This window comes from Varroa jacobsoni, unplaced genomic scaffold (genome assembly GCF_002532875.2).
Source record: "Varroa jacobsoni isolate VJ856 unplaced genomic scaffold, vjacob_1.0 scaffold_620, whole genome shotgun sequence".
In the NCBI taxonomy this organism is placed as follows: domain Eukaryota; kingdom Metazoa; phylum Arthropoda; class Arachnida; order Mesostigmata; family Varroidae; genus Varroa; species Varroa jacobsoni.
The window spans coordinates 20,314-35,853 of NW_019213522.1; the positions used below are offsets into that span (position 1 = coordinate 20,314).

At 39.7% G+C, this 15,540-nt stretch overlaps 1 protein-coding gene and 1 long non-coding RNA gene across 2 annotated transcripts; one reads left to right on the forward strand and one right to left on the reverse strand.

Moving 5' to 3' along the window:
• Positions 1-1,379: 1,379 nt before the first annotated feature.
• Hn (phenylalanine hydroxylase) lies at positions 1,380-3,157 on the forward strand. The gene has a single exon (XM_022835897.2). It carries the CDS (start codon positions 1,580-1,582, stop codon positions 2,972-2,974), a length of 1,395 nt encoding a protein of 464 aa, XP_022691632.1. The 5' UTR covers positions 1,380-1,579; the 3' UTR covers positions 2,975-3,157.
• Positions 3,158-6,657: 3,500 nt separating this feature from the next.
• On the reverse strand, positions 6,658-9,912 carry LOC111261972 (uncharacterized). Its single transcript, XR_015311757.1, has 3 exons — positions 9,779-9,912; positions 9,447-9,580; positions 6,658-7,764 (listed from the first exon to the last, which is right to left on the reverse strand). It is a non-coding gene; the product is annotated as an uncharacterized LOC111261972 (long non-coding RNA).
• Between the last annotated feature and the right edge of the window lie 5,628 nt (positions 9,913-15,540).

The following is a 15,540-nucleotide window of genomic DNA, read 5'->3' on the forward strand; positions in this document are numbered from 1 at the left end:
CTGCTGCTACTGCCATATTCTAGATTACGTATCATTTTACGACTCATTACGCAAGTTCTGGATTTTTCATGGCTTCATCAACGAGATGAGTGGTTTAATAGCATCTTGGGGGATACTCGAACGACAGCTATGAGTCTTATAAGGCGAATCAAGCGCTCGTAAAAGCTAGTTGTAAAGTAATGGCCAACCGGTGTATATAAGAAGCAGTTGGGTTTCAATATTAGAATGAGTTACAAAGACACATTCAATTCATTATACAGTCTGATGAGCAACAAAAAAAAAAAGCAAGGGGAGTCGTCGCAGAGAGGGCAATAGGCTTTCCATCGGCATATTCAAGGCAATGTCAGGATAAACTCGATATCACCGAGTAGCAATAATGGATAACCGAAATCGTTCGCGTTACAGCTACGGAGAGAACGTGCTGCCGACTCAACTGTTTTAATGGAAAAATTTCCAATAATAGGCGTATTATCGCAGTGAAGTCGCGCGGTCTACACCGCTTCGTTTTCCTGATAATTCCGAGTTCAAATCAATTTCGACAACCTCGAAGTTCTAGCTAAAGAAAAACCAATGTTGACGGCAGATGATCACTAAAATCCGTCTTTGCTTGAAACGATTGTCATGCACACGTGATTATGATTGTCTTAGTTCTATAACAGTATAGAATTAACACGATTTCGCGCTTCTACGTTATATCGTTACATAAATGCATTACATTTGCAATAAAATCCGATAATACAATGCTATAGAATCTCATGAGGCCGAGAGGTTCTCTAGCTCGGGGTTGACAGGCTGCTTTTGCTCTGACTGTACACAAACGAAGCACTGAAGAAAATCCTTTAAAGGCAAGCATAATATCGAAAAAAGCCATTCAGATATTTGTCTTTCTCTACTATCGCAGCCGCATAGACACATACAGTGGTTACGAGATCTCGGTTTGGCAAAAACGACAAAGCTTCTCCAAATAACAAAAGGCAAATGGAAAACCCCCGCCGGCCACTTTGACGAAAAGGAAAAGGAAAAAACAAAAGGATGGCATAGGTATGCGTGCGTAATCACCATTTATATTGTGTTTAAGTAAATGAACCACCATCACAGCCAGATCTCTCATTATCGTACTGCTTTCTCTACACTGACGACCTCCCCTCCACGCCGACAACAATATAAAGTTGCAGTCGCCATACGAAGTGGTCGGGAAATCATATCTGCGCGACAGCGTGAAAGATCATCACGAGACAATGATAAGTAGAGTAGATGAACCACTACGAATGACAAAAATACACTTACAAAGTAATCAACAAGATAACTGCGACGCAGCGCTGTAAGTCATAGTGCCTTCCTGCGTTTTGAGAGAGGATAACGGAATAAATAGGGGAGCCAAGCTTCTAGTGAAATAAAGCACGAATGGATGTTTCTTTATCCATGTACATATATCGATATATATGGCGAATACCTTTCAAAGTTAAGTGTAGGAATCATTAGATCCTAGGTGCTTTTAGGCGCTTTACATTTGTGTTTGTAGTAGTCAATGCTGTTTTGAATTGAATTAACTTCGTGAACGTGCTGTAACTGAAACAGAATGCCTCCGGCAGCAAACGGGAACGAGCCGGCAGCCGGTCAAACAGGCAGCCATTTTGCAAGCGAAGATGCCCCCGAACGAGCGAATAAGGGCCACATTAAGGAGAGACGCATTTCGGGTGCGGGAAACACGCTTGTGTTTACTATAAAAGAGGGCGTGGGTGCCCTAGCGAAGACTTTACAGATATTTACGCAGAACAACATTAATCTCGAGCATATTGAATCGCGAAGCTCACAAAAGGTAAAGGACGCTTACGAGTTCATTGTCAATTTTGATACAACGTACAATGGCGACATTCGAAAATGCATCGAAACTATTAAGGAAAATGCTGAGCACGTAACCCTGTGCACAAGGGAAAAGATCTGCCGCCATATACGCGAGGAGGTTCCGTGGTTTCCACGTCGTATTCAGGATCTGGATTTATTTGCAAACCAGATTCTCTCATACGGTAGTGAACTAGACGCCGATCATCCGGGCTTCACTGACCCAGTCTATCGCGCTCGTCGGACGGAACTGGCCGACATCGCATTCAACTACAAACATGGTAAACCAATACCGCGAATTGATTATAACGAAAATGAAATCAAAACCTGGGGTATTGTCTTTAGGCAGCTGATGAAGAAATACCCCACTCACGCATGCCGAGAACACAATCATATCATGCCGCTTATGGTGGAGCACTGCGGGTACCGTGAAGATAATATTCCTCAACTAGAAGACGTATCTAATTTTCTCAAACAGGCGACCGGTTTCATCCTACGCCCGGTAGCAGGACTTCTATCATCTAGAGATTTTCTGGCAGGATTAGCGTTCCGTGTGTTCCATTCAACCCAGTATATCCGTCACCATATAACGCCATTCTACACTCCTGAGCCTGATGTGTGCCATGAGCTCCTTGGTCATGCACCTTTATTCGCCGATCCAGACTTTGCCCGGTTCTCCCAAGAGATCGGACTGGCTTCACTGGGCGCACCTGACGAATACATCGAGAAGCTTGCAACCTGTTATTGGTTCACTGTTGAATTCGGCCTGTGTCGTCAAGATGGCGAACTTAAGGCATACGGCGCAGGACTGCTATCATCGTTCGGGGAGCTAGACTACTGCCTCAGCGATAAGCCTGAAATTCGGGCGTTTGATCCGGAGGTAACCGGAATACAAAAGTATCCGATAACAGAATATCAGCCAGTCTACTTCGTGACTGACAGTTTTCAACAGGGTCAACAGAAGATGCGTGAATTTGCACTGTCGATTCCTCGTCCATTTAATGTTCGTTATAATCCATACACACAGCAAGTAGAATTGCTTAACTCTACACATCAGCTGGAAATGCTCGCGAATGACCTTTCTATTGAAATGTCACTACTTACTTCGGCTCTTAAAAAGATTCAAGATTAATTAAAGTTACTTGCTCAAGAATAACTCGGCTGACGTGGTAATATACTTCTATTAGTATGCATTTCGCACAGGATTTTTTTTTTTAATCTGTCATCTAAGCTACTTTTAGCTGTATTTGAGCTGATCATAGGTATAACCTGCTGTTGTAATAAAATCAGTTAACGATGATTTGTCATTTGATGATGTAAAGTCATTCGTTTTTTAGTTTGTTTAGTTGAGTATGACTCTTTTTCTTTACTGCTTGTTCCGTTCGCATATATAGAGTGTTCGGTGAAGTTACGTCAACTTGCTTAATTTTTTCGTAGGTGCAAGTGGCATTCTTTGTTTAAAATCGTACCAGCCCTACGAATGGGAATCAGGTTTGATGCAAGAACGCTGTTGTAAGCACGCAAGCATGTATTGGCAGAAGAAAAAAAGCTCCACAAAAGACTTTTTAATGAACAGCAAATCGTAATTATTCTTCCATTTGGTTCGTTTTTTTTTTTAACTTCATGTATTGTTCGAGCGAGCAAAGCGTGTCCGCAGACAATTCGGCACACAAAACCGGCAGGAGCAAATCGGAACGAACAAAGATTCCTAAAAAATGTATGGCAATTACTGGAATTAATTTCAGTCTCCCAGAGCTAAAGAACTTTATTTATTCTACAAAACAGTCACAAAAAACATTTGGTTTGCCAGCTAGTTGTCTGGAGAGTTCTACATTGATAGGGGTTAGTTGCACTAGTGTCACAAGTCGCCTCCATACAAATAACAACACCCTGCTTTCCTGATGTGGAAGTGCCATTGACGAGCGTTTGACCTTATGTAAATTATTGTTCATACGGTAAAGAAGAAATAATTTATGTAGAAGATCAATGTTGGAAGGTTTCTCCTCAAAGCGGGAGTGTTAAATCTTCGATCAAAAAGGCACAAGTCGTACGATTTGGTGGTAAGTTGTCTTACTAATACTGGGGGGTAAAGAGATTTAGAAGGACAGTGAAATGAAGATTATTGCAGACTGTGCCTCATTAAACTAAGCTTAAAAATTAACTATAAGGACGTGTAGTCAAACAATCGGGCACAGCGATTTTATTGCACACAATACAATGCCTTTGCTATTTTCGTTTACTCTAAGCGGCTTTGTCGGAACAGCAAACTTTGGCAGCTATAGCGAAAAGTTCTTGTATGCCTAACGTCCAAGTTGTGATGCAGACTTTAGGCGACCTATTGGATTATGACTGTTCAGGCCTATGCAGCATGGCTTGAAGGAGAAGCGATTCAAGACAACACACGTAAATGCCAGCTTAAATTACTCAGTTGATCATCTCCGTAGATGCCGCCTTAACTATCCAAGGGGTTTTTCTGCAGTCGAAGGAGTGGAGAAAGGCCACGAAGAAACAGACAAATAAATTTAGTGTATCTCTTTAGTATAAATTAGCGCCCTTTGAAGCGAACTAGAAAAAAAAAAACTAAATTGCGTTGTATGAATACTTGAAAAAAAATGCAGAAGCGAAACTCACGGTTTTTCGTAAAGAAAACACATTTTGACGCAAGTTTATAAATAGCGTTTTTTAAATATTTTTAACGTAAACTTAAACTTTTTGTATAAAAACGAATGACCGTTTTAGAGAGATGCATATCGATTACCAACTGGGTCATCCAGATATGCTCCAACAGTTAGTCTTTTTGACTGTTCTGCGCATTCCGCACCTATTTTGGTTGTTTTAAGCGCTTGTATTTTTAGGATTTTTGGTCTACCGTCAACCTAAACTTTGATCCCGCTGCCTATGGCGATATCACGACACCATATTTAAGCGACATTTTAGCGAGTTTACTTCTATCAATATCGCTTGAAGCACGATTACTGTTAGAAAAGGAATAGTTGAAACAGCGAATGATTAATTAGTGGTTTAGATCCAGAATTAAAACCACAATCGCGGTGGATGCTGTCTATACTGAATGGACATGACCATCTGGAACAACAATTTTAGCACACTCATTGAAATATTCGTTTTAGTTTAGATACATTTTTTAAAACGTACCATAAAAAACTCTCAAATCGAACCCGCCACCTTGTGCTGTCATTTGATGCTTAATATCCATCAATATATGGCAAATGATTTAATCTGTACATCTTAGTATTAGTACGCAATAATATTTCATTTTAGAATATTGTGTTAAACGAACCAATAACCACGGTTGAGAAAATACTATGAGATATAGCATTTATACGTGGACCCAAATATATACTTGTAATATATTATCGAAAATAATATCATGCATTAAAGCAAGTGGGCAATTATTTTCGAAGGAGTAACAACGTGTAAAAAAAAGGTCCCGTGCCTGTTTTCCTTCCGATGTTCGAAAACCTTCTTCGACATTAGTGCGTGGCGGAGCGGCATCTAAGTATAGTTATCGAGCGCAGCGAGCGAGAAAAGTCAATCTCTTGCGTGAAAAAAAATCGTCACTCTGAGGAAGAGGAAAGGAGCAGGGTAACGGTGTTGTCTCTTAATTGGTGTTGTTTAAAAGGCATTGTATTTTCTCATTCTCAAATTTTTCGTCACCAGTTAGAAGCAATATGCATGCTTTGTATTAAATACCACGATGCCGTGAGAAGCCGAGATCGTCATACAAGCACAATAATAGTATGTTTACGAACTCATATACATACATAAGTGCTACTTTGAACTCTGTCATCGGGGCAATGATCATAACGATGACAGTTATTCAAGTGTATTTTGCGTTAAGGACACATAATAGAAGATCAATTTTCCGCCTATTGTTGACATCCCCCAAACAATCATAATAATAATAAGGTAAAAAGGTAATTTTTTAGCGAGGTTGTTTCTGTCTATGAAATTTTGAAAAGCTCGATGTCTCGTACGATGCAATCAAACAGGAAAAGTTTTCAGCTTTTTCGCAGTTTCAAGATCAATATTACCATTGGCGTTATAATTTTCTCAACTTACTGAGATTTTTTCCGGATCTCTAATATTCTTGTATTAGATGTCAAGACCACAATGTAAATGTTATCATACAGCTTATGACACAACAGTTACCATAATCAGTTATAGCTAAGCTGGCCTTTATGTGTGACTCACAGTAGGACTGCTACTTCGGTAGTACCATTGTTATTGTGTAGGTTTATTATATGAGACCATAGTAATGTTAAGGCATTCCCCTATTTGCAGATAGAACCAATGACCTATTTGCAGGGCAGGACAAATTAATAAGCGAAACACTGCACTCCTCAAATGGGAAAATTCGTATTCGTTGAGTGAGTTCACGAGCCAGGCTGAAAATTTTTAGAACCCTTGCCTCAAAAGTAAGACTTTTGGCTGCATCTCGGCTGCATTAATAAAGAAAAGTTAAAAGGCAGTGCAGGCCACTTATTCCTGTCTTATATTGAAGAGATTTGCCGTGTCGATCATGCAAAAGTGAATCAACTAAATACGCTGCTCCGAGCATTAAAGCTGTCTTCTTACATATATATATATATATATATAGGGGGAGAAAGAAAGAGTTCATTACATTAGAGAGAGTTTTACGATAAAAATTGTCGTTGACGTTATACGTGTCCTAATACTATAACGAATTATCGGGCTTCGGCTATGGGTGAACCTACCATATCCCAATCTAATATGATTGCTACGATTAATACGGTAAGTCACCAGATTCTTCATTGAATTATGTGTTTAGCAGTATCCTATGACTATTTAAATCTTCTTTCTATCTTCATCTATAGCAACTGATCAATTCTTACTAACGTTACAGTTTCATGGAAAACGCAATAAACCAAATAGGCACTGACAACAGACCTCTAGTGGTATGAATTCATTTTTGCTGTCGTAACGGTTCAGACGACCAGTTGCAAATGGCATCGAGTCTTCGTCTATGCCGTATTCTGGTAAAGCTTGATTCTGACCCAGCGAAGCGCCTCGAACAACGGAAACGAGAAACTTTTATATTTTGTCACTTACATGCTTTTTCATACGCTTCAATTTGGACTATTGTATTTCGAGCGCAAAAGGGCGCAAAAAAAAATTATTCCAATAACATGGCATGAGCTCGTTGCCTTTGCTTATTTATACTTGCAATGAGTAAACTTTGCCAGCATTTCAATAATGGAACGCTAAGTTCGGTGTTATTAGCTAAAGAGGTGAGTGACACTAGACAGTGACGGGCTTCTGAGAGGTCATATCTGGCCAGGCAAATTCTCAGACGTGAAGGTAATACCGCATTGACTACACCTAGCATCGTTGATTGCTGTCTAGAAAAAAAAAAAAAGCCCTATTATATAATCCAATATATGCTCAGTGATTTGCATATTGCTTTTTTCTCCAACAGATGGTGCATGTCGGAGTATTGACTGACAATGTTTTGTGCATGAAATGACATTTTTTTTTAAATCGAGAAGAGCTAATTCTAACTTGAGGCGAGGATACTGAATATTAACCTGTCAATTCTACACACATTCTTAAACTTAAATTTATAACGCTTTATACCATCAACTAAGTTCTTTTTCTTTTCTCTAGCAAAAAATTCGTACTAATATTGATCATTAGGTTCTTAATCTACTCGAAGTTTAGCCGACCCGCGCAGTTAAAAGTGTTAGTTAGCGTTTTTCACGCTTTTAGTGTGGTTGATAATTCCTTTCAGGTCGCGTAGGAGAAAATTTTTATCTGGACCTGAAAATTGTGCATGCTAATTCGATTAGTTTCCTTCGCGAGTCTTTATTTGAGAACGTCGACCGGACAGTGCTGTAGACCCTTATTGAAGGCAGGAATATTTCGCTCTTGCCTAGATTGATTCTGAAAAGAGAATCGGTAACGAAAGTCACTTCGTTTCTTCGTACATTAACTCCTTTACAAAGGTCATTAAAAAATTCTCCTATTACATGTAACAAACTAAAATGAACATAAATTTAATGGAGATACCATAGAGGTATTTATAGATTTCACAATATACTCTATCAAAAATCACTGCCATGTTAGTAATTAGAAGCTGTTCCAACTGTACATCGCATCTGCGATCATGCAAACAAACGGGTAACATTTTTAAAACTAAACGATTCTCTGCATTATCATATTAAATTTTTATGCACTCCATTTTGCAGACGATAGAAAGAAGTCCACATTTTTTTATCCAGTAGCCGTTACATTAAAAGAAAGACTAAGGAACCGTAGAGAGGCTAGCTTTCGGGAACAAAAGCTATTTCGAAAACAATAGAGCCCAGTATTTACTTAAAAGACCTCTGGGGCGCATTTTAGTGGCCATGTTAGCTTTGTCTCACAAACAGATCCAGTCTACTTTCGACCAATATACATATACACAAAGGACCTCGACGTTTTTATAAGACAACAGATTTAAATGTTTCACTTTAGCTACTACCAGTTCCCCTTCACGATGTATAATTTCGGAGCAATCAGCCTCTAGATGAGGCAACCCTTGCTATTAAAGCCAAGAGTCCTGAGGCCGCTCGTCTGGTCCAATTGCCTGGGGCTCCAACTGCCTAGAGTTTTATAAACTCTAGCGCAGTTTAACAAGATCAAACGAACTCTTTAGTGTTAATTAAAAAGCCGGGTAAGCTTCTTTAATCCATCTCAGTACTACTTGATCCGTTATCCGGTCTTAAGAAAGCCCAGGTCGATCCAATGGAAGCTTTACAATTCTTCCTTACATCTAGTCTCATAGAGGACAACGTCCTCTTTGGAAAAAAGGAGAAAGGCTGTTGTTTTAAACAGAGTAGTGTTCTAGGTCCAGTTAGAGACGTAACGATGCTCAAACCTGTCGTTAAGTCAAAGCAGTGCTATGTATATGTCTCCTTTTCCGTTACAGCTCGTTACAGCTGAATCTGCACGCACAGTTTGATCAGCCTGTCTCAAGCAACACTACGACACCATAAAACACCGGGCACAAAATTAAGGTTTTTGTAGGACGATTTCTAATCCTGTTTCACGTCAGGCAGAGACATAACAGTACTGTGCCGTAATGCTAAGCACTACACATGTCGTTAGAGCAAAACTTCAATCTTAGACAAAGCTTTCGGTGCACAGTTATCGCAGATGACTTAATATGGCGAGTGTTCACAATGTTTTCAAAATAACAACCGTTCCGCCGATAATTGGATATCAAGCAACGTCTGTAGCCGTCTTACAACGTTTTAAGGATACTAAATTTGGTTTCTAGTAGACGTCCTCCAACCATCGGTACGCCCAACCCAGACAGAATCAGATTTTAGTTTTAGTTTTATTATACCTTTGACCTAGCTCGTAGGCTATTGACTATTTTTCTGCTATTTTCAGGAAGTCAGCACCCCAGACGACCTACCACAAATCTTTTATAGGAACGGTTTTCGAAGGACATTTTTTAATGAAATATACCTTAAACTATAAAATTATTTCCTTAAAAAGGAAGCTGATAATTCGCTTTATCAGTCAGGTTCACCCACAAATCGATGGCCTATAACCATCAATTTTTACGAAATACTTGCTTTGAACTAGATGATTTCTTACGTAGCAGCAGTCTTCTGCGCAGATTGGGTGCCATTCTGCAGCGGAAACAACGAACGAAACGCCCTCCTGAGTTACACCTCGAAGAGTTACGGTGAGTAAAGCATTGCGAGGGCTAAAAATATAAGATTCACGATCAGATAGAACCAAGGGGGCATAACTAAGCACCTAGAGAATGCTGAACCTTTGCTGGTGGCCACTGCTTGATTCTTTAAATGTGTATAAATCTTCATTTTTGCTTAAGGTTTAAGGAACCGCTAGACTATTCGTTATTCTCAGTAACACAGGCGCACTAACGCAGTCTTGTTTTTACCTGGAGCGGCAATGAAAGACATTAGCAACAAACGATTGTTCTGTCTGTCTGTGGGTAATGAAGCTCGGCAGAATTCTTGGACATTTCAACGCCCTTCTACGGTAGCCTGGGTTTAGAGAATCGCTCTCCACAGTGATTACATGCAGAACTGTATTAGCAGACGTTAAGCGGGACCCATTATTTCAAATTTCACGCGCGATACTATCTTCGTTCGGTATTACTTCACGTGCCTGGATCGCAATACAAAACGGAGTGTTTCCATATCAGGTTTCAAACCTATAATCTTTCATCATATGTCCCTAAATCATCACTGCTGCACCATTAGGAATGCTAGTCACGTCACCCTTTCGAAATTGAGTTTCCGCCAAAAATAGATATTTTTCTGCATGGCGTTAAGATGCAGAGAAACTGCAGTTGCAGCATTCACGACTGGACACACTCGCCTACCGTCTCTAGCTACCCTGTTATTTTTCTCCGGCTTAAATGGCGCTCGACATAGCTGTCTCGGAAACAGGCTTGATTTAAAACAATACATTGCAGAAAAATTTCGAAAAAACCGGGTAAATAAATTTTGTATAAAGGCAAGAAACTGACACAAGGAACCGTAATCATCGGGTATGTCGTATAGTGGACAAGTCGTTTCCTGTTTACGAGTTAAGACATGGGTATAAATTACCATGCTCTCATCTTTACAATTCAAGCTCTGAAATTGAGAAGGAAAATATAATCAAACCCTCGCATCTTTCAATAGCACGGAAACGAGATAAAACCTGGAAGGTCAGTCGAACCAGCTGTAACCTTTTAACGTTTTCTTCCGAGTCTAAGGATCCCATCACTTGTTAGATGTGGGGCGAACGGCTTTATGGGTCTAAATTTTGCTGATGTATAGTTTTAAAGACATCTGTGAATCATGCCATGTTGGTCAGGGCCTTGTGCTACTTTCGATAACTTAGCTCAGTAAAGTCCGTAGTTACGAAGTGCAATCTAAGTCTTTAATATTAGGGCTACAATCTTGTAGTATACACATGTATTCGCTTTTGTTTAAATAGAGCGAATTTTCACTACTTCTCTAAGTTGCCAACATGTCTATTTACGGTGTGGCGCAAAACAGTCAGTTCGTTGCAACCTGATGAGAGCGCTGGTATCAACGATTTAATCGAGGTCTTCCGGCGCGGGAGAGATCGTTTAACGGTAATAACAAATCGAGAAAATAATTTGAAGTCGTTGAACGTCGTATTGTCGAGCAGCATCAGTTGGAGAACCAATTTATATGTAGGGAAGTATGGAAGTATTCCCGAGGAGTCGCGCTTTTATGAAGAAATCGCGAAATGGTGTCAGGGGCCGACACGTGGAAAAAATTCAAAGAAAAGCTTGCGCAACGCTTTCCAGTAAAAGAGCTTAGTTAACCCGATGCAGGTCTTCGGGAGAAACGTTTGAGTAATTCGCGTCAGCTTAGCAAGTAGTATTCGGCCAGCAGAAACTAAAATTCGATTTAAGAGCGTTTTTAATAAACGTACAACAGACGTCAAAGTCAATCGTTTTTATTAATTTTATCACAACGGCGAATTTGTGTGGAACTAATTCGTGTAGGCTAGGACCACTTATCAAGGAGATTTGACGCGTTAGAAGGGTTTCGTACTTGGTATGAGGAGACGGCGCGACGGGCGTCAAGAATGAACTACCCAGTATCTGCACACATAATTTCCAGATGTTACATTTGACTCCAAGCTGAATTTCAAAACCGTGCGGCTACATTGTGAAGGCGTATCTCACTTGTGCTGCGAGGCCGTTCTCACAGCATAAGCGAAACTCATTGGTTACCGATGGACTCGAGGAAGATTGGCTGGCACATATTTCTGAAGATCACCCGGGACAGTAAAGCTTGCGTCTGCAGCAGTCTTCGCACAATTGTCTAATTGTAAGAATGAGTAAATGATTTACCGTGTGCTATAAGGGTTGTTGTAACTCAGAGTATCAGAACATTAGCTATATATTAAAGGTTCAACAGAAAAAAAAACAAGGTCGCATGTGTGCTCAACATCTCATTGAACGACTGATTGTTTTCTCTAGCGTTATAAAAGATATACCCTCGTGCTGCATTCAAAAAGAAAATCTATCATTGGTTACTACTATTGGTTAGGTACTACCTATTATTGAACGTACTATTGAACAATGTGTTATTATAAAGAATGATTGAATAATTGATTACGCTGTTAGATCCGTTTAGTGAATTCTAGATCAGTTTTTCCTGTCCTCCACGTCTGTGACAGTATGGCACTGTGTAACTTAATTCGGAAATTTTAAGCTAGCTAGTAGCAGAGCGTTATCGGATCAACGCCGTAGGTTTCGTTAGCTCAACATGTTTACGTAACGTCAGGCCTTTTCGAACAAGCCAGGGTCTAGTTAAAGCGGAGCGTTACGTGGAGAACGTGGAAATTTAGTAGTGAACCCTAGATCACATGTAGTTCTTACCGTCCGCCAATTGTTTATACATGATTCGGATCTTTATGCTCAAGCCGTATAACGGCACATTTCTCAACTGGTAGTTTCAAATCTACTCTATTGGTCCACTCTAAAACTTACTTAGGGTACTTTGTACGAAGGAATAATTATTTTGGCCTAGTCACACACATCTAAATCTATATTTAGAGTAGCAGCAAAACGGCATGACAGGAGTGTTTGACTATCCTAGGGTTAAGCCTAGCACGGAAGAAGCTCGTTCGTAACCGGAATACTATGAATTAAAGTTGCACTAAAGCACACAAACCGGGGACGTGTTATTATGTTATAATAAACATGTATTCCATATACACAGCAATTATGGCTTCTAGTGTATGTCGGACCTACTTATTCAGGTCTCTTTAGTGCAATGAGAAAGGAAATCCTTGGTATACATACGCTAGTTCTCAACCGCATTGGCAGGACTGTTTTCGTCATCTGTCCCATTCAGGTGCCCGGTAGATTTATATATTTAAACACAGGCCAGTCAGAGAAGGAAATAATCGGTACAAGCCAGACGCATTGCCATTCTGACATCTCTTTGCGTACCTCGTAGGAACGAATACCCGCGCTTCTTCCACTGAAGGTGATGTCTGGCTGTAGCTTTAAATTTAGAGAATAATTATTTGAGGGTGAGCTTGGTGACATTTTATTATTGAGCCTCATAAAAGTGAGAACCGGCTTCCGGCTAAGAACTTTTAGGTAACAGTTCGTAAATCGTGGCTCCTCACTTTGCTTGACCAGAGAATTTTTGGAATACAGTACACTTCTATGTACCGAAAAGAAAAACAGTCCGTTCAGACTGCCTATACCGTTGTCTGAGTCGTGGCATTTATCAAACGTACAGTTTATAAATTGTGCACTCCTTTGAGAGAAAGAGATTTTAAGCTACAGGACCAGATACAACCCGGACAATCCTTAGCGGCCTCGACGATATTGACCACGGCGATTACTGAGAGTAATCCGCGTCTTTTGGTTGAAGAGTCTGAAAGCGTCTTATGTATATTAGGCGGAACAAGTCACATCGATCTGTACGCCAAAAGATGAACGTCAAACTCTTAAAAGCTTGGGTATTTCACAAACGTATATTGGCCTACAGTTAACTTCTAAATGAATATCGTTTTCTATTTTACGTGTAGTTATGGTCGTGGGTACAAGGTGTATTCTTTACACGGGAGAGACTACAAAAAATGATGGATCAGAAGGCGTACCTAGAAAAAATGTAGAGACTATGCTTAGCTGTAGACTGAACCAGCCTCATGTCATAGGGTACCGCCTTTAAAAAGAAACCTATTCAAAGACACATATCGAACTAAAACTATTTATCTTTCGGATTAAGGATCTGTTTCCTCTAACTTCTCGTGAATGGAACACACCACGAATGCATCCCCAACGTGATAAATTGGTGCTGTTGGAAATTCGTAGATGTAACAGCTGATCGTACGTATGTGGTGTAGTTCGTACGCTTTACATAGAGGTTGTTGGTATTGACACGTACTTGCGTACGTTTGTGAGCAGTAAACGGCCTAACAAAACGTACAGGTCAGTTCTAAATCCCACTTTTTTAGTCGTCGTATGTGTTTCATCCAATAATTTCTTATACTCTTGAGTAGTTTGCCGCTCCAGCAGTCTAATTGGACTTGACAACTTTTTACGTATCGGAGACATTGGAACTTATTATAATTCTAGTGTCCCGTTTAGTGCTCCATTCTTCATGCCGACAAGCTAAACTTGGATGCTTAAATGTACGCGTATTATTCGAGACAGATTCGACCTGTAAGGAGTCATAAGACATGCCCAGCTGTTTCATTTATACAGGAAGCTTGGTTTAAGAATGGAAATGAAGCCGCTACAATGTATATGTGAGGAGGCGATAATTAAAATTAGCTCTATTTGATAATGGAGATAATATAAAAGGAACTCAATTTTTAATATAGAACTTGGGTAGGCGACCACAGGTTTGTCCTAATTATGAACATACTAAGTGGCTTTATAGAGCCATTTCCTCCTGAGCGATGTTTTCAGATTCGACTGGTAATACCTGCACGAACAACTGTTATGTTATCGACCCAATTTTTTTTCTTTACTTCTTCGTCGGCTAGAGGTCTTGAAGCCATCCAGAACAAAAATTGATAGTAATGTCCTTTAAAACCGTCTTTGAAATGACCGCGCTGTGAAAACCAACGCCCCCTTTCGTAGCTTGGTCCCTTGTAGTTCTCGAGAATTTCAGAAAAACTACCTGGCTTTTCGAGCAAAACTTTGCTAAGTCTAGCTGATCGCTCGTTTTGGTCCTTAAGAAAATAGAAAAGAAAGTTGCGCAATACTCTTTTTAAGTTGTGTCAAATAGAAGCAGATATGGCGCGATTGAGTTTAAATCCCAGTAGTCAAAAAACAGTGCATTCTATTAAAAAAAAAGTTAAGAGCATGTCAAGGATATGTAAATTGATAACCAAATCAGAGATAACCAAATTTATTGATTAGTCATTGTATGTATGCTAACTAATACCATAGCCGCGCAATGTCTATACGGCTCCGTTTGTGTTACTATTACGGATACACTGTTTCATACGTATAATCAAACAATAACGACTCGTTATCAAAGCCTAAAACAATCTACGAAAAAGTAATAGAGTTGTAGGAGCAAAGACCGAGTTTCAGGAGGACTGGAGAAACGCCTTTAAACCACGCATAACGTGTCATAACTTGCTTATTTACTGGATAAAAATAAGTCAGCTATTAAAGGATTTGTCGTAAAAAAGACACGGCTGCTGAAAAACAGTATGCGCAATGATAGATTTTGGCTTGGTGGATTAGGGCTTCCTTATACATACCTCTACTTTGCTTGACCATAAAGGTAATTGTTATTTCTTATTTCCGAAGAATGTTTCAAGCTATTATTAAAGTACAAAAACCAGAATTTATGTATTATTATGGTGACATTATTTGGAGCCTTAAGTAGCTTCTTTTCCTCGAATTCGCCTTGCAGGAAGAATTCGACGAACTTGAACGCTTAATGGGTTCAGAATCGATAACCCTAGTACATGATCAGTACAAATAGGTGTTAGAAAAAAGCTTTTTTTTTGCATTGCGGAATAACTGATTGTTCTTAGCTGTGGTGCGGTCAGTTGCTCGTTTTGACCAACCTGCAGAATATAAATGTTACACAGCCTAAATGAAAAAATTAAGCATTATGTTTTGGTGACCACATAGGTGACCTGGAAGAGCGCAGATTGTGAATATCTATGGAATTTTGCCGCTTTTCC

What these genes read in the sequence shown, in the direction of transcription:
- Hn (XM_022835897.2), top strand. Translation starts at nt 1,580, where the DNA reads ATGCCTCCGGCAGCAAACGGGAACGAGCCGGCAGCCGGTCAAACAGGC.